Source organism: Hyposmocoma kahamanoa, unplaced genomic scaffold (assembly GCF_003589595.1).
Source record: "Hyposmocoma kahamanoa isolate Upper Pololo Valley unplaced genomic scaffold, ASM358959v1 102, whole genome shotgun sequence".
NCBI lineage: Eukaryota > Metazoa > Arthropoda > Insecta > Lepidoptera > Cosmopterigidae > Hyposmocoma > Hyposmocoma kahamanoa.
The window spans coordinates 9,580,762-9,600,916 of record NW_020653337.1 but is presented as its reverse complement, the minus strand read 5'-3'; the positions used below and the strand labels follow the sequence as shown (position 1 = coordinate 9,600,916).

General features: G+C 33.8%; 1 protein-coding gene across 2 annotated transcripts in view; it reads right to left on the bottom strand.

Annotated features, from left to right (window-relative positions):
- Positions 1 to 20,155, bottom strand: part of LOC113234301 (pleckstrin homology domain-containing family G member 1-like) — a 43,302-nt gene that overhangs the window by 11,456 nt on the left and 11,691 nt on the right. For both annotated transcript variants that reach the window (XM_026469609.1, XM_026469602.1), the window contains exons 2-6: positions 15,156 to 15,405; positions 13,025 to 13,111; positions 10,152 to 10,469; positions 8,061 to 8,201; positions 2,677 to 2,890 (exon numbers count right to left, since the gene is read on the bottom strand). In XM_026469609.1, the coding sequence (XP_026325394.1) occupies positions 2,677 to 2,890; positions 8,061 to 8,201; positions 10,152 to 10,469; positions 13,025 to 13,111; positions 15,156 to 15,405 (1,010 nt within the window). The remainder of the gene's footprint in view (positions 1 to 2,676; positions 2,891 to 8,060; positions 8,202 to 10,151; positions 10,470 to 13,024; positions 13,112 to 15,155; positions 15,406 to 20,155) is intronic.

Here is a 20,155-nt window from a genome sequence, read left to right as displayed (position 1 = left end):
TATTCTGCCAAATCACTGCGCTCCAATTGGCCAGCCCGAATCCGAAATAGTTGACGGATGTCGTCATATAAAGATGTCGTCAATTGTTTGACTTCAAATCGACCAGTTTGACTTGAGCTTGCTATAATGGATGAGAATTGAAAAATTACATATTTAATTACCGATGAAATGTGATTTCGTTTGTTTTGTAATTAGATGTTTTGCTGTTTTTCCCACACCACCGAATAGAACAGCCCTCCTGTTGTTAGAGATATTATCTTTATTACAATAAATACAGAATATTTTTGGAATATACGGAGACGTATATACAGGTCAGTTGTTGGCGCTGTACTATTTCAGCTTTCTAAATTGTGATTTCAGCGCAAACGAGAGTTGATATTTGAAAGTGATATAAAGCCCATTTTGCTTGATGAGTTGGAGCAGGGGTAGATAGCCCTTATTCCGTTTCTATTTCTGGTTCTATACTCGATGAAATACACTAATACTGTAGGGACCAAAGTTAGCACACAGGCACAGGGGCAATATCTAAGGGGTAGCAATTCTATTAACATCTATTACTTAGGCTGCAACTACTAGGCTGAAATTGAATTGAAAAACCCGACTTCATATAGCCAAGATCGACTGCATGCAGTTAACTGCAACTGTACACTTAACTACAAACGTGCAGTCAATCTGTTAGCAGCCACTTTTTGTCTTCTTCGAGCTCATTCCAGGCAACTGAACTGGTAGGTATTTATAGACAATATAACTAGATAAAGTCAAGATGCCAACGATATCAGATATTTACGATAGTACGACGTTGTAGGTTTTCAATAATGACAAAATGCCGCAAACGACAGCAAATTGAATCTATATGTATTGCCACATACACAATACATATTAAAATTAGAAAGGTAGTAATAATTAAAATTAGAAAGGTAGGGTCGTATTCCAGAACTCTACTCAAAGCTCAAGTCAGGATTTGAGCAGACTTGAGTATGATTTCAAGCACTGGAAATACGACCCTATTGGCAAGGACTTGAGTATGATTTTCAGTGCTCACTACAATACTCAAGTGCTGACTTGAGTACTGAGTAGAGTTCTGGAATACCCTTTTACTGTTTCTTGAAATACTACTGTAGTTGAAATTAGAAACATAATTCATGGTGTTTTACGATCATGATATTCATACAAAATTTCGTTGATAAAACACTCCACTAGTTTGTTATTATTATTATTATTGTTATAATGAAAAACGTTCCGTAGCCCAATTGGGAACGCGATAGCCCCGGTTTGACAAAAAAGTCACTGTTTCGAGTACAGTTTCCAAGGAACTTTGTGTTACTTCGATCCTTTTTTTTAACGCGCACACATTCATATCTTCATATGAATAATTGTATGTTAATGTAACTTTCAGTTTTCTTGAAATTTTTGATTAATCTAATAGTATAAGGTGTTCTTTTAAGTTTGTTTTAATTGTACGCGACAACGAAAAAATCTGAATTATTATAAGCCATGTCTTCATAATCTAATAATGCAAACCACAAACCATATTACAATGCAAATAAAATATGCTTTTACACCGTAGAAACAATTATGAATACTAAATAAACAAAACAGCAATCATTGTTTTAATTCTAGCTCACCATTCTAGTTATTGTATATTATTTATTTTTATTAGGAAGAATATTCTAGAAATACAATTTGTATGATTCATTAGAAAGGCACGTGGCCTATAATATTAGGTGATTGTTGTTTAAAATAAACTAAATTCTTCTTTTATGACGCACAATAAACCTCCTTTCCGACGAAAGTACCTACAAAATATGTAGGTTATACTTACTTGTGTCTCAAAAGCCTAGTTTATTTAAACAACTAGCTTGAAAAGGCGACGGCATAAATAACTACAGTTAATTGTACTAATAATACAAACTACAATATATCTCTTATTGTCTTTAAATCGAAGTTGTCATTAAATTATAACTTCCTTGAGCAATCAATTCGATATGATGATGATTTATATGAATTCTTCTGGCGGTCATAAAATATGATAGCTCATTGCGCGACCCTCTGTCAATTGTTGACTGTAAATAATGTTCCTAGTAAAGCCACTAATAACGAGGGGGAATTTATAAGAAAGAGTTGAATAGTTGTCACGTCAATAAAAGACGTGAGTCACCCAAAGGAAGTACGTGACATGAATAATAATTAGAACTTTTTAAATAAAAAAAGACCTTAAAAGATTGTGGAATTACATCTATTTGCCAAGTTTTATTGAAATCGCTTAACAGAAATTGGGTAAACCGGATTCAGGCACAAATTTGACATTTAGAGCTGGAATATTTTCTGCAAATTTCAATGAGATTATTACTAAGATACCCCATTTCTACCAAAAAGAGAATCATCGAAATCGGATCACATATATCGGAGTAATCGTATAACATACACACACAAAAATACATTCGAATTGAGAACCTCCTCCTTTTTTTGAAGTCGGTCAAAAAGAACAAAATTGTGTTCTAAATAAACTCTGAAAACTTTCTACATAACTTCTTCTCCGTTGTGTTAGATGTTTTGAAAGAATCCAACAATATTTGACAATAACGTAGAATGTAATAGGCATTTTGTTATTAAAAACTAATTAATATTATTTTACTAACGTTGACTGTCTTTGATTATAAAGAAAAACATTCTCACCTTTCTTTTTCATGGCCTGTTCCCATAACAGCGAAGTGATCTCATCAACCCAGGAATTTCTTATAGAGGGATCTCTTGTCTCCAATTTATAAGACTTAAGGTTTCGTTTTTTGTACCAAATTGTGAATTTGTACTGGTCATGTTCTTTCGCCGTGATGCCCAAATCATCAATAGGTATGTGGTCTTTGTAGATGAAAAATTCTATCGACGTTTGCTGAAAAGATAAATGACATATTTTGTATAATTTGATGATTGATGTAATCGGGTTATCGATGTTTATAATATTAGGTATTCTCAATTTTCAATAGCTACCTTAATTAATGATCAATAATTGATTATTATTACATAATGGACGTGTAAAACTGAATATAGAATTAATGGCAACTTCAAAAAATTACAAAATTGACTTTAATAAATCAACTTTTATTTATCCAGTCAACCCGTGACCATGGAGCGTGCAACCGTTCCGAAATATCGGCAAATAAAAAGAAGTCATACCGTGGTAAGAAACCTGATACTAGTGATAATCACTTATAAAAATTATACATATTCTACCAATCAAAACATTTCTTAATAATGTTTTTTTTAATGTTTGTCAATTAAGACAATAAATAACAAATTCTTGGACTTTTGCGATTTTTACACATTTAAAATGAAATCTTTTTTCGAATTTGAGTCGGGTATATTAATTTTTTCAAACAAATGAACATTTCGGCTACGGTTACTTTTAAACCGTTGTACCTATGGAAATTAAACATAACAAAATAATAGAGTATTAGACATAACTGGTTGTTGGCTTTACCGCATCAGTCAACCGTGAATATGGAATCCAATGATATTATACTTGTAAAATGGAATCTGTAAACGGCCCGAAACGTTGGTTTGTTTTAAAAAACAAAATATACGTGATATAGATTTGAAAAACTTGTCGCTTACTACCATGCGCTCGAGTAGTTCATCCCATTACTTGGTATAATAAAAAAAATGTATTCACAGCTTTCCCTAAATTTAGTTTTTGCACACATACCTATTACACCGACGTTTCGACCAAATTACCCCAACTACCGTCACTGGCTAAGATTCCTATTAAATTTTTGCGTTTATCCCTGTTTTGTAAGTAATGGTTCTCATGCAATGTAAGGGTTCTCAAAAATTTGGTTTACTTTAACCATACAAGAACGTCCCAATCACCTTAATATCAACAGTACCGCGAATATCGAAATTTATACAACAGCTTTTCGATCGCGATGTTTACGTTGGCATGTTGCCAGCCGATTTCAATATAATCACTGTCTGTTTGTCTGTCAGTGTCCATTACGTAGTTCCTGTGTCGTCAGTGAACAGGTGAGTTCAGTGGAGCGTGGTGACTTTGTTCAACGGCATTGAAAGGTTAATATAAACGTAGTAATAAGAGAAATTCCGTTTTTGCTTGGTATGAGCCATGTGCATTGTTATTGTTTGTGTACCTTGGCCTATAAAACTTGAGTTAGAGCATTTGCGCACTACGTCCGTATCAGGGGGTCTACTCTCGATCTCCGTCCGAAACAATTACTGCCAAATAAGCAATACTTGACCAAATGAATAGACGCGTGATGCGAATGAATTCTTCATACTTGATACTTGTCTTTTAATCTTGTCGAATATTACTTATTTGACAGTAATTGTTTCGGACGGATGTAGACGGAGATCGAGAGTAGACGCCCAGTTCCGAATCATCTAGTAGTAGTACTAATTATATGAGAGACTGCGCACTAAATCCGAATTCCGTCTTCCGAAATCTTCAATTCGGGTTATTATTTTTGCGAACCGAAGTAACTACGGTATTATTTGTATTCACTTTTGTAACTCACTTCAAAAAAGAAGTATTTTTTGCACGCGAAAACGCCGCATTTGTGAACCGATTTTGATGATTCTTTTTTATTGGAAAGAGGGTACATCGTTTCACAAATACCGGAGTTATCGCGTAACATACATACATAAAAAAATACAGTCGACTTAAGAACCTCCTCCTTTTTTTGAAGTCGGTTAAAAGTTACAATTATCATACAGTTAATTTTCTCACCCCACTTCCGCATAAAATTAATAAAATAAATATCACAGGCGCAACATCGGTCACAAACCACCACCCAAAACTATCAACCCAATCATGTATATATACAAAAAATGTCAACACAAGTATACTATAGAGCAGATTACACACCGGTTTTCACGGTGTCGCCATTTCTGAGGTTCCAAGTTCGATCCCAGGCCCGGTCAATATACAAAAACTAACTTTTCTATTTTGACTCAGGTCTGGGGTTTTTGTGGTACCATCGTTTTCTTCAATTTCCATAACACAAGTGCTTTAGTTACTTACTTTTGGATCAGAGCACCGTATGTGATCATGTCTAATGTAGCTACTTTCCAGGAATTAACCTTCAAAGTGCTCACGGAGTAACAAATTAATTTACTTCCATTTTTATGAAATGGACTTCCGAAAAATAACGCCTGAAGCTATAAACGATTGGGTTCAACGTCACGTGGTTCGGAAAGTAGTTTATATTGCTTTGTGCACAAAACATAACTTCCTATAGTTTCCATTCTGTATTCAAAATGACCGCCAATATGTTTAATACATAGTTACAAACATAATCTACTAGCTTTAGATAACATTAATGAAAATATGATTACATATTGATGTAATCGGGATAATTCCCGAAATAGTGATTCATCAAATTATAATATTAGGGCCAAGTATTCTAGGAATTATACTAATTTGGGCAAACTCGGCTTGCCAATAATTATATTAATGTATTTCTTCTGACCATATAAATACCGCTAATGTTTTTAGATTAGCCGTATAGGTACAAAAGATAAGACAACTTCTTGAAATGCGTCGCCGGGAAGGCGACCGACTGTAATAAACTATTTCCATAAATGCCGACGTATTTCATTACCCCCACCAATTAAGTAGCCTCCACTTATTGAAAGAGAATTACTGAGTATTATTTGTGGCAACAGCTTCACTATTTTTACGATTATTTGGAATGGTATTAAATTGCCTTTTATTGAAGATATATACGTTTTGACGGCTCCATGGTCGAGTGGCTTGCAAACCAGTTTTCTTGATGTCGCCATCTCTGAGGTCCCGGGTTCGATCCCCGGCCAGGCCAAAGAAGCAAAACTAACTTTTTTATGTTGTCTCTGGTCTGGGTGTTTGTGGTATTGTCGTTGTTTCCGATTTCCATAACACAAGGGTTTTAGTTATACATACTTTGGAATCAGAGCAACATATAATGTCTAATATTTATTTATTATTTTATAGGTAGAATAAGTTGTCGCACTTGGAATGGAAAACTTTATTGTAGGTCATTAAGTTTAAATTACACAATAACATTTCGTCATAATACTGATAAATATCTGTTTAATTTTTAACAAATTAAGAAATCGTTTTCGTAACGTTGCAAATTTCCCGTGAACATCGCTCAGTCAGAACTGAAATCCGTTTTTATTTTCTTTACAGTTGGTACTTACAGTGAATAAAGTTTGGAATATATACTATATACTGTGATATTAAATTTATCATAATGTTTTACTACTAGAATATTCAATAATTTTTGTGAAATTACTCTATCAGTTTTGTTATAATTATTAATACAAAGATCGAACACACAGATAAGTTCCTCCGATGCAAATGGACTCAAACCAGCGAATTCGCCATACCGTTCAAATTCAAATTCAATATAATCTTTATTTCATAGGTAAGCATCATTACACTTCAAATCGTCACAATGGTTAAACTCTACCGCTCATTCGTAAGGCAGATTCCCCTGAGAAGAATGAGCAAGAAACTCTAGGGGTTGCTCTTTGTAAATAACATTTACAAAATTTTTTTTAGCTTATGCCGTAGCGTATGCTCTCCCGACTGAACTACGGAACGAACCGATCTATAATATTTACGACTGTACACTTGACGTAGTGTCAAGTTCTAATATAATTATCGATAATTTAGACATGTAACTGAAGTTACCACGGCTATTCCGTAAACATCAGAACAGTCACCATTAGCCACGTTATTGAAAATAGAATCGAATGATCTAATAATACTACTGATATATATACAACAAGACATTCATTTATTATATCATAGCATTACAAACTTAGCAATAAAAGCCAAAACACGAGTTTCTCTTATCACTTAACGCAATGGTACGGACTGGTAGCAATTATTATAATTTATTTACTTTAATTTTTATTAACTTACCAATGATAAGCAATGAATCATGAAAATGACTAATGGTTGATGTTTTGTTTTATAAATAACAACTATTATACGTGTCTTTTTATAACAAACAACAAAGGTAATGTAAACATATTTAAAGAGGCAACATGGTAATAAGGTCAAAGTTTGCGTAATCGTTTACAAGGCCATTATCAAAATATTTCGCTCTTCTGGTTACGTTTTTCAACAAAATTCCAATATACAAATATATAATTGTAAAACATTCGCAACGGTTGTTGTCAAATAAATAAGGGTGAATGAAATGTTCTGATCTATGATTAGAGTGCAAATGTTAAATGTTTTAGGATTTAGTCAAATATTAGTCCTATGTACCACTAAACCTTATATATAATATAAACATATATTATATTTATATGCTGATATAAATAAACGATTTATAGATATATATATATATATAGGAATATACTGTGTACCTTGCGAAAGTACCTTAAATACCGTAGATTTATAAAATTTTACTGAAAGAAGACTTAATTTTGATTTTAAAAACAATTCGATCTGCATTCAAAGATTTTTAAATAATCGCCTCCCTGAACAAGGAATCGAACCCGCCAAATGTGAAAATAAACACCTGTCATTTAACTACATTTAACAAAAGACTCAATCATAAGGATTGGTTTCTTCTAAATAACATAACATATTAAGTAAAATGAAGACCATGAAATTTAACATTCAATTTGAAATTTTGTTCAGAAAATGAATAGCCTTTTCTCTGACTTTGCTGCGCTCATAACAACTGACATTATCATTTCAAAGTATTACATACTATATGTATATATTTTTACAATGAATGCAAGAATTAATACAATTTGAGTGCTAAGACTTATAACTTTTCTGATGTTGTTTGCGAATGATAAATACTGACATATGAACCTGCACGTTACGTACTTGATTGCTTCCTATACCAGCAACTTAATTTATCAATTGAGAATTAAGAATACATTTAGTAAATATATCACTAAAAATAAATATATATAGCGAATAGGTCACTAAAAGCACACCAAAATCTTTACCATGATATTGTATTAAACAACTGAAAGTATCGTATAAGTTTTCAAGCAAAAATGTTAGAATACGTTCAAATTAACAGTTAAAGATAACTTACTTTCCTGTAAACAACCGTAAGAAGCACCAGCTTGTCAAAGAGAAAGATTCTCATGAGCTGCCGGCGGCGACGCGCCGTGTCCATCGCGAAGAACTCACTCTGGCGCAAAAGGCGACCCTGGTTCAGCAAATTCAACTGCGGCTGGAAGTGAAATTAGACAATGGAAGTAAACTTTTCCATTTTTATAACGTTATATTAATAGCGCTCTTTGTTTCCATGTTATTTATTATATATAGTAAAAAGAGGCTCAACACCACACGAAATTGTTGATCAGTAACGTATACTGTAACAAAAAAGTAACGAGAACGGACACTCTCCGCCCCTCTCTAGCTTTAGATACCGCACCACACCCCGCACATAGACGGTCATATTGACTGAACGACAACAAGGCTGTCGGCAAGACGTTTTCACGCTAAGACGGCTTAATATAATATAGTTTTCATTTATTCATTACGAAACTTGTATGTTAACATATAATATCATTTTACATTACTATTTATAATGGTCGTGAGTTGTGCTGTGTACGGCTGTTTATCATCATCTATACGGGATAAAAATACGAGTTTCTTTTGTTTTCCGAAAGAAAATAAAAAGACTTATCTGAGACTCATTCAGTTATGTTTTTTCATGTATTTAGTGCAGAGTAATACTATATATAATTCAGATTTATTATATCAATACAATGAGACGCCATAACTGCGTGAGCAAGTAGACAAGGGTTCTCGAGTTTTCAATTTGTATTGCCAAAAAATATACAAATACAAATACAAATATTTGAATATGAAAAAGCTGTGCTCTCAGTGGATCCCACACAATTTGACTAATGCTCAAAAAACGGATCGCGTCACTTGGTGCAATGCCATGCTTACCAGATTCAACGAAGCGGTGTCAAATTTGGTGTGGGACACAGTAACAGGTGACGAAATATGGATTTATAGTTACGATCCCAAAACAAAGCAGCAATCGAGCGTATGGGTCTTTCGAGATAAGCCGAAACCAACCAAAGTGGCGCGCGTGCAGAGTTCCTCTAAGCGGATGATGATGATGGTTTTAATAAAACTGGACACGTGGCTACTGTTGCTTTGGAGAATTATTGTACCGTGAATAGTGATTGGTACACGACCATTTTTTTGCCGGAAGTTATTGACAAACTCCATAAAAATAACCGTAAACACTATATCATCTTGCACCACGATAATGCCAGTTCTCATACGGCCAGACAGACAAATGAATTTTTGAAAGTGAACAACGTTGACCTTACGAGCCCTTACGCGTACTGTCGCGATCTAGCACCTTGTGACTTTTATTTATTTCCAAAAATTAAGAACCAGTTACGCGGTCAACGATTTTCATCACCTGAAGAGGCTGTCGAAGGGTATGAAAAATATGTTTCAGAGATTGTCACGGAGGGGTGGCATAAATGTTTTCAAAATTGGGTCATTCTTATGAAAAAGTGCATTAACGCTAACGGAAAATATTTTGAGAAACAATAAGTTTATTTCTAACCATTTATAGTGTTTTTTTCTTATAATGCGCCCCAAATATATGAAATTATCACGTTATTTATTTTCTTTAATTGTTGTCATGATAATTATCTGATGATTGTCCGATATATTACCGATAACTATCCTTGCTGATTCATAGTGTTGTCTCTTCAATTTTTCAGTAATAATGACCAACATTAATAAAATTAAAAATGCTCGAAGAAAAATCTTTAAAAAAAAGATTTTGTTTGAGATTGACATTTGACACGTTTAGATACGTTTCTAATACAAACATATTATGGCACGATATTGCTAGCGGTAACATTTTATAGTTCCAAGTAATTTTATAAATATCAAAATACTGATCAAGATATATTTAGAAAGACAATTACCGTGAATAATCATGACAATTATCAATAAAAATTATCTCTTCCAACCCTGCTTTAAAGCATTACATTTTCCAAATTAAACATTTAACCACATTATTATTTCATTCTTGTGTCTTAGGTTAGTTTAAATATGACTTAAAATACAAAAAATCTTGTTACACCATACCATTAGGTATGTCAGTACCACATCGACAAATAAAAATACAAAAATTACTTACTGGACATTCACTAATGTTCTCAAGAGCCATAATTCCATCAACAGCCGTCAACATGTCTTCAACTACAGTTTTGGCTAATTTCAAACTTTCCAATGGCGTTTCATCGTTGTCTGAACACTCGCCATTACTTCCCCCTGTCTCATCACTGTCTGCGCTAAGATGTGATATCCTAGAGTCTGACTCGCATCTTTCATTTTCATAGCTTGTGTACGTTTTCACTAAATCGTCGAGAAATAATTTATATCGAGGTAGTCGCTGCACTGGTTCCAATAAGTAGCTTGAAAGGTCTAGTCTATCGCCTAGTTCTAATTGTTTCTCCTGTGGAATAAAATTAGTATTAGTCCAGACAATAGAGGGCAACTAATCTTGAAAAATCGGACATAGAAATAAATTATTATTTTTTTCACTTTTTTTAACTCCTGAGTTTCGCCTTTTCTGCGCTTTGCTCTATATATAAATTTATATCCCAAAGAAATCGCCACACAGCAATGAAGCGGCGCGTACATTAACTCACTATTTTTATTCTTATGGTACCTACTGTTCTGTGTTACCATTGTCGTTTAATGTGTCTGTCTACTGTAACAGTTTAATTAAACTGTTTATACGTACTATTTTTTAATTGACAGGAGTTTTTTGATTATTACTCAATAAATATATAAATAGAAAATTATAATAGACAATAAAAATAATAGATAATGATAATAGACAATGATAATGATAATAGATAATGAAAATAGATAAAGTACTAGCAATAAACTAATATAAAGTAAGTTAAGTTACGGTGCCCTTACAGGGTTTGCGTTGGATCATGTAATAACTTTAAGACCTTTTTGTATGCCACATAATTCAATAAATAATATATAAAATTAAATTTTCTGTCTTTTTCTTACTTGTCAGTAAGACGACTTACACACAGGAATTTGAGTTAAATTAGTTTAGTTCACGTTTGCGCTAGTTGACGCCGATGTTTTCGAGTAAACAACATTTAACGAATATTGTATTGAAATATGGCTTGTTAAAAAATAAAACTAACAACAATTTAAATAGACTTATCAAAATGTCGCATAATATTTATCTACTTTCAAAAACAATCTATATAATGACTTCTCATAAACGATGTACATACAGTTCTTGACAAAGTGCAATAAAATTGTCACTGCATCTCATCAATTTAAAGACATTGCAAATTATCGCATATCAATAACAATCGCCTTTCACCATCTGCTGTGTGATTGGGGCCGAGTGATATGTGATCAGATCACGATCAGATTACTGGAGCAGCTCTAGCAACTAGACTGAGAAGAATGAAATAGGGCGCGACAATGATATGTAAACTTTCACAATTATAAAGTTACCATGTGGTAGTAATGAAATTTCGGACAATAAAATCTTTCTCTTAATTAAACATGTCATTTCAACACACACTTACACGACCGTTTATAAAAAAAGTTACGTAATTTAAAAAAAAAACGGGAAAAGAAACGTTATTCAGCAAATACATCCTAAGTATTCGTCAGTAGTAATTTAAGAAACATGTAAAGCTGATAAACAAAGGTAAGTTTAGTCTACTTCAAAACCTTATTAAACCTTAAGACTATATCTGTTCTTCCTAGAGCACAAAACATTTGCACAAAATAAGGTGTGTTCCCCTTCACCCACCTAATTATATATTATTAATATTTTTTCCTTTTTTAGGAACTTGGCACCTTTATTCAGGTAGTTGATTTTCATGGATCAATTCAATAACTTGGATAGTAAATAGATGAAAATTACCTTTTTATAATAGTGAAAGTAAGTAATGTATATTTAGTAAGTTGTGTTTGTACAAATATATATGAAACAAGTGCATTATTGAATTAATTTTTATTATTCGTTACAACCAATTATATAGTAAGTGAAAGTAAGTAAGTAAGTAAGTAAGTAAGTAAGTGAAAATTCTGTGATAAGTCAATTTGTCTTGTTCAGTGATCAAGTCATTCACAGGTTCGCAATTTTTCTTCGGAATTACCACAGCTGTTTAAGTCCTTAACATATTTGCGTTTTTCTTATGAATGTATTGGTGGTGTTGAATGTCTTATTGGGATGTTAGCGAATTAAGTAAATCTATTTCAAATTCATAACGGAATATGTACGTGCAAATAACGGTGGCAGAAGCGGTTGTTCAACACCGCTTGCCATTGCGCACACTTACTTAAAATGAGGAAATCGCTCAACCGTGACGCTTCTTATACATCCCGATAATGCTATGATCATTTATGAGGATGCAATCTTATGAGGTGCATTATCTAAGTACTATTACATTCGCATAAGAAAATACGTTCTTGTAAAAAGTGATGCTCACACGATTTGTATTTCAATATGCGTTATGCTACTTCATTACCTGATCATCGAGACGTAAGCGAATCCATTTATTAATTTACTTCTAAGTTATTGTTCCCACATATATTACGGACTATACAGGGTTAAAAATCAATGATATATGAAGAGGAACGGCTGAACCTCAAATGCCTATAATAACCAATATAGATTATGCGGAAAGATAAAAGTGTTAAGTTTCATGTATTTGTATGACAATCTGTAAAGTTATGTTGGTAGGTTTTTTATTATCATTCGGGGAATCCCCGTACAAGATAGTGAAAAAAACTAATTCCAATATGATTCATTATACGTACGCGATTTAAATGCGACAAAAAATTATTTCATTTCCAATTCACTATAGGTACCTTCACGTAAAACTATGAATGCAGAACACCTACTTTACTTTAAACTTATGCGTTTAGTCGACTCATCATAAAAACTTTTGTCTGAACAAACTACAGAAGTGAAATCACATATCCACTCAAGAAAAACAAAAAAGTAATAAAACAACAAACCTGGAAGAATTGTTTGTGCTCAAACACCAGTCTCGTGGCTCTCTTGTTATTCCTAGAGTACATAACGTACATGTTGAACCTTTGTTCCTGTAAACAAAAATGCAATGAAAGTCTTTTACTCGTATGGATTACAATATGACATTTTATTCAGAAGAAAATCACCTTCCAACGGACCGCAACGACTAGACCACGAACAGCGATTGCCACAATCTGATCAGTTCCTAAGAAACAATGTCTATTGGTGGAGAAAATACTGTTTTTCGGTATCAGTTACAAGCGAGTTATCCATTTGTTGTATTTGAATCAAACCTACATAAAAATAATCAACTTTTGACCTTTTTATAAATTAGTTGTCTTTGATTACATTTTTACCGCGTTGGTATTAGTCGTAGCTAACATCATAAATAACAACTTGTATACTGTGACTTTTTATAAAACATAATAAATTTATCAAAAAGAAAGTTTTAAGTTTTTGTTGCACTGTCCGACTTTTTTTAGATCTGTATGTGATAGTAAGTTCAAACATGCAAGGGTCCTCGCCGATGATCACGACCCCGGCCCCCGCTCCTGCGTTTTGCATTGGACTAATGTGTGTGTGTGTGTGTGTATATGTCCTAGCCGATTCCGGCTACAGCGACTGCTATTGTTTAGAATTAGAGTTGCGGTTGTTTGCTTTTTCATGTGCCCTTAGATGGCTACAGTAGCCAATCTTATTGGTAAATGTTCGCAAACACTGGCGACACGTAAGGACACCGTCAACATAGTAATAAAAGATGGCTGCAGCCGTCTTAGCCTTGAGAGCATCACGCTTCGCGTCCAGGTCTGACAGTCTCTGCTCCTCAAATTTTGTCACCTGAGTTTTCACAAAGTGCCTCCACCCAGAACGGCAACTCGACTGCATCTCCCACCTCGAGGACCCCCTTGATGTCGCAACTTTTCATGTGTCTTTCAAGTGTTTCAACAACTGGCCGCCTTGCTTCCGCTTGCCATTCTGAAGTTCAAAAAAGAAAATACGCTTCGCAACTCTCGATTCAGACATGCGCGAGACGTGTCCACACCAACGTAGCTGACGCCGCATTAAATATCCCTCAATGCCGAAGACATTCGTCCGCCGAAGCACATCGATGTTTCTTACCCTATCCGACCACTTGGCTAACTGCTCTAGCAGGCCGTGTAAGGCCAACGCTAGCGCTTTCTTTCGTTACCACAAAGAGCTATCACTGTTTAGAGCCTATTTTAAATAATTTTTGTACGACAGTAAAATCTGATAAATTATTAAAAGTTATAGAACCGAAATTATTTATGATGTTAGTGACTAATAGTGCCATAGACCTGCGATTAAGTTAGTATTTTACGAATACACTGTATGCTACGATACATGATAATCGGCGGTACCTTCACTTCCTGATGTTCTTTTCAATTTTTTTTTCTCAATATACCATCTAGTGACCCAGAATTTTCGAGAAATTAAAGTACTTTCACTTAACATTGCGAAATGCAGTAAAATCCACCTCCACGTCAAAGTAGCATTTACTTGCGGAACTGTGAAGAATCGTGCATTACTAATCGCATGAATGTGTTAAACCATTGTAATTAGACCCCTGGCTGTGATAACAGTTGCCCCGCCTATGTCTATCTATAAATCTGATAAAAATGGAAGGATAATCCAGTTTATAATTGCTAGTTAAAGAGGCCGTGACACCGATGAATTCACAGTAATTGTTTTATGAATAATTTATTAATTTTTTATGATTACTCAAGAAAGGCTAGTACGTTCTCCAGGGTTAACTAGTATTGTTCTTATACGTATTTTAGCAGTTTAGACATCACTAAAAAAATAATACAAAGATCGAATACAAGAAAAATTCCTTCTAGCTTGAACCTGTGTCCACGTTGTACCGTACCGTTGTTTTGTCAACTGAGCTCGTCGACGAAATTATTCCATGTCTGTTATACAAATTTGTATTGAGTCTTTTGGCTTTCAACGCCTTATAAATGAATATCACGGTGATTAAACATCGTGACATTCAATAAAAATAAATCCACCATCGTGTTTTAAATGTGATCTAAATCACAGCATCATATAACTGAATATCATAATTCAAAGAACTTTAATTCAAACGTTACTTACAAATCGCCTGAAACACCGCCCCAACTTCTTGAGGTCATTCTCGCAATGTCTCAGCGCAGGCAGGAACTCTTCGGCGTGGAACCTGAAGATTTTTTCTATGTTCGCAAAGATATCAGTCTTCATACCCCACAGAGTGGTGGGCAAGTCATCCCGAGACATCTCGGGAATGTAGTTCTCGACTACATGCCTTAACCTTTCCACGTAGACATTCTCTGTGTGAAGAAGTTCGTTGACGCGTTCAGTCAATCGTCTGAGGACAAAATGTTTATGTTGAATTTCAGACTTATAGGTAAAATAATTCATTGTTATGCATACAGTGAATTTAGTAATAGTGGCAATATGGGTGACAAAAGACAAGCCAAATTTAGGTTTATTTCTTTCGCTTAATATAATCGCTCAAAACTCGAGAATAAATGTCAATTTGAAAATCTCTCTACCCACATGTTTTTAATCGAAAAGCAATTATGGCCACCTGTGCAAATATCTCCATTATTGCATCAATTTATTTTTTGATGTTGTTTTTTCGCATTTGGTGTTTCGACCACTGACAAGGTCTTCAGTTCAACTTCTGTTTTTATAACGAAGAAAAAGGACATTTGGAAACGGAATTACGAAGAGATAAAGAAAGAAAAACATCAGAGAGATATAAATAAACAATCATATAGTATAAATACTTATATACTGATATTCATACTATCTGATTGTTTATTTACGAGTTATATTATATATAGCCCATTCCACCGACTTTTCTAAAATTTTCCACGTATGATCAAAACACTGTACGAGACAGCGCGCATACCCCTCTACCTAAAAACTTTACTCAAAATATTCATTAATAAACGTGTAGTAAGTAACCTGTCCTTGATAATACGGAGCTTCCCGATAGATCTTATTAACCAATCACAACCCGAGTTAACCCGGTAATTTTTCGGCTTTTATTTCGCTCATAAAACCTACGCGAGTACAACAAAATTCACGCACACATTTGCACAAGTCCGCTATCATACATTCGTAGAAGGGTGAATTTCACTTTTCGAATTTCAATGGCACTTTTTGAATGATTTTTGTAAAACACTTTTTTCTTTTGGTTTTAAGGTCTTAAACGTACAAATAAGTTCAAGCAATGTCAATAATTTTAAAATCACAGAAATATTTATGTTAAATGCAACAAAAAACGATATTTTAGGTCACACGAATGATTTTCTCATAAACATAAATGAGAAAGACGGCACAGTGATGAGAAATTATTATTACAACACACATTTTATCGTTCAGAAAAAAACATTTAACATGTAACAAATATTTTAATATAACTTCTTATATCAAAATCCTTCTCATCCGTGTAAGGTTGTCTATCTATCTATATGTAATTAATAAATAAATCTAAATAAGTATTTTATTAATGTCATATAAATTTTGTTGTACATCAATATATCATCATTACCATCATCAACATCATCATCATGATCACCATTATCATCAGCATCATTACCATTCTCATCATCATCACAATCATCGTCAACATCACTACAATCATCATCGTCATCATCACCACCATCATCATGATCATCACCGTCATCACCACCACTATCGCCATCTAATTGTTATATTTCAAGTAAAATGTTTGGCTTAAAGTAACTATTTGACTTAAAAGTAGACAAGAATGAGAGCGACAATAATGATATTTGTATACATTTTTAATTGCCAGATGTGTAAGATATGCTGGACCGTTATAAAAGCACATGGGTTTTAAAGTTCCCTTTGTCTAATGATGATGTTATGATGATGTACAATAAAGTTTATAAAACTATTACTTAATACTTATTTAGATAGATTGCTTTACATGAATGAGAACGATTTAGTCACTAGCGTTGATATTGGTATTTAAGTCGATTTTTTGCTAAAACGGAGATGCACAGGTTACTTCACTGTGTACACTCCAATCCGACAGAAGACCCTTCTCAAGTGTGCGAAGGGTGAAGGTGTTGTGGTATGAACTTTGGTTATTAGGAGGCTTTTAGTTGAATTGACACTAATGATAAGAAAAAATTGAGACACATTTTGTATTCCCAAGAAAACATGGTTTGTTTAGAATAAATTGGAAAGTTACGATATGTATTCGACGTGCAAGTTATTAGAGTTTATCCTCGATGGAAAATATTGCAATTTCCACGAGTGTTTAATTTTTTTCTTCTTTTTTTTTAAAAATTAGGGCGACGTGGAACCGGCTCCCATGAATGAGAAATTGCCCACTTTTTTAATTTTTATTTATTACTGTGACTTAGTAAAGTAATCTTTTTATGTATAACACAGACTAAGTCAGCAAGCAGTCATATTAAATAAATAATGCTTAGAATTCATGTAATAACATAAAAGTTATTGAAAGGGGCACTTTTTGGAGGTTATCTGACAACGAACCAGAAATGGCTCGCCGGCAACCCGCTAATGATGGAGTCAATCAAATATTCACTTAAATTTAAACCTTATTGCATATAGCGTGAAGGTTGATTTGAATTTGCTGCCAATGTGTTTCTTAGGAAAAATTGTTGCCAAGTATAAAACTTTTTTTACTGTTAAACAAATATAATAACATATTAATTAAAAAGGCCTATTAGTATTTTGTAAATGCTGAACGATAAATAGCGTTACAAAAATGTTTGTTTAGGTGTCTTATTTTACTAGGTCTAGCCTATGTAAAGGTAAGAGAAACTCGTGTTATAGCAAAATAAAGTGGCAACAATTACATTCACTTGTCGCAATTCTACGATTCGACATGTAAGTTTGTATACAAGTATAATTAATTTTATATCTATTAATAACTATTAATTGTTAAAATAATGTAATAAATTTTTATTTAGCGTTATGGAACCTTTACATTACTGTGTCTTGTCTGTTAATAAGTGTTGTCTTAAGTTTCTCCAAGGCGTCTTTTCAAGATTTTTTTACAGGTACATTTTTGTATTTTCTGTACATTTATTTGTAAATGATTCAATTAGTCCAATTCGATTATTATACTATGCACGCCTTTTACGAAAAAAAAAAGTATTTGTTCAGGTAGGTGACTTTTTTGAACCGGCTTTACTGACGAAAGTTTTCACGCGTCGCCACTGATAAGTATAGAAGAAATATTTACTTTTCATCGGCTAAACTCATAAACCTCGTACCTCCATTAATGTGAACTTTAGATAGGCACAAAAAACAGAATTACTAGAAATAATTGTATATGTAAATCTATGATTACATCTTAATTTTGTAACTAAAAAGTGTCTATAAATTATTCTTTTAAGCTTTAATTGCCCGATATTGCGCTTGAAGAGCAAAAAGGGATTCTGAGACCGGAGATAGGTACTAGGTTTTCAAATTTAGCCGACCTTATTCAACAGCATAAAATAAAACTTTGTATTATTTTCTTACGTAAATCAAGACGGATAAAAAAATTCAACACAAGCACACTTGACGACCACTGTGGTGGAGTAGCTTGCACACCAGTTTTCATGGTTTCGCCATCTCCGACGTCCTGAGATCAATCCCCGGCCGGGTCAACGTAGAAACTAACTTTTCAATTTTGTCTCGGGTCTGGTGTTTGTGGTACAGTCTTTTGTTTCCGATTTCCATAACACAAGTGCTTTAGTTAATTACTTTGGAATCTGAACAACGTATGTGATGTTGTCTAATATAGCTATATAGGTAATATTAATATTTTTACAACAATTACAAAAGATGAATGTAAGTGAGAATCAAACCCAATTCAATTTAGAAAAGTGTAATTGAAATAAAATAAGTAATATTGAGTTCCGTGACCTTTTTTTATAATATCAAGTGACGGAACGAACAAGTCATGCGCGACAACAGTTGTTGACAAGTTGACAAGTCCCATGGGCCTGTCATTTCACCAGCAACCTTACCCTTCAAGACCGAAACACAGTAATGCTGACATTACTGCTTGGCGGCCGAAATAAGTAAGGTGGCAGTACTACCCTGGACGTACTCTTTCACAAACAGCTCTATTGCTACTTATAGTACACGTAGGTAACCGGAACGTTATATTTGGATATTCATCACTCAGGAATTTTGCGTAAGTACCTGTTAACAAATTTCGAAACAAAAGACGATGTTTGGTTTGTTTCAATAACGTCGTGAATTACGTGCACAGAGTAAAAATCAGTACTGAGAACAATCGGAGGTCGTGATAATCGCGGTTGGTATCTTCAATTCACAACCGTAAAATCTACAAAACGTACCTTACAATTTAGATACTAAACATTTTGCAGTGTTTTAAAGCAAATAGAGCTACAATATCCAATTTCTCGTTTCTATTTCCACTATTCGACGAACATAGTTAAACATATATTATAAACTACTTCAAGTTGGTCCTTTCAAAACTAGATTCAAAACTGACAAAGCTATCAGAGCCAAGTTTCCTCTAATTTCAGTACGTTGTGAGAGCACTTTACAGTATAAACAATTACAATTTTAGTTGTCTCTATATATGTATATGTACATAAAAAGGGATACATGTTTGTTCCGTAAGCATACTATTCTTATTCATCCAATTGCGATAAAACTTTCGTGAATCGTGCTCATGCCCGCAAAAGCTTCTGTAGTATTAAATCTTACTGTTGGGCATGGATTATTTCTAAGAAACGTAGCAGCGTAGCTTGTGTGGTGTGCACGTACTGCGCGTGCCTTGTACGGACGCACAAATTCGCATAATCTCGCGACGCATTCGAGTTGCATAGCGCTAGTCGTCCCTATCGCCTTTCATTATTATGCAAATGTTGAGTATGTGCGTTATTATACTCGTATTTATATTTATGTGTGCAAATGTACTCGCCGTGCAGCTACGTTTGTATCGCGTTACCATACTTCTCATAATAATACTATACTCCGTCCGACCCACAGAAGAAAAAAACAATAGAAGTGCCTTAAGTCTCAATTACTATCGGAACCGCTGTCGCCAAAACGCCCACAAACAAATGATAAACACTACGAAATCTTAA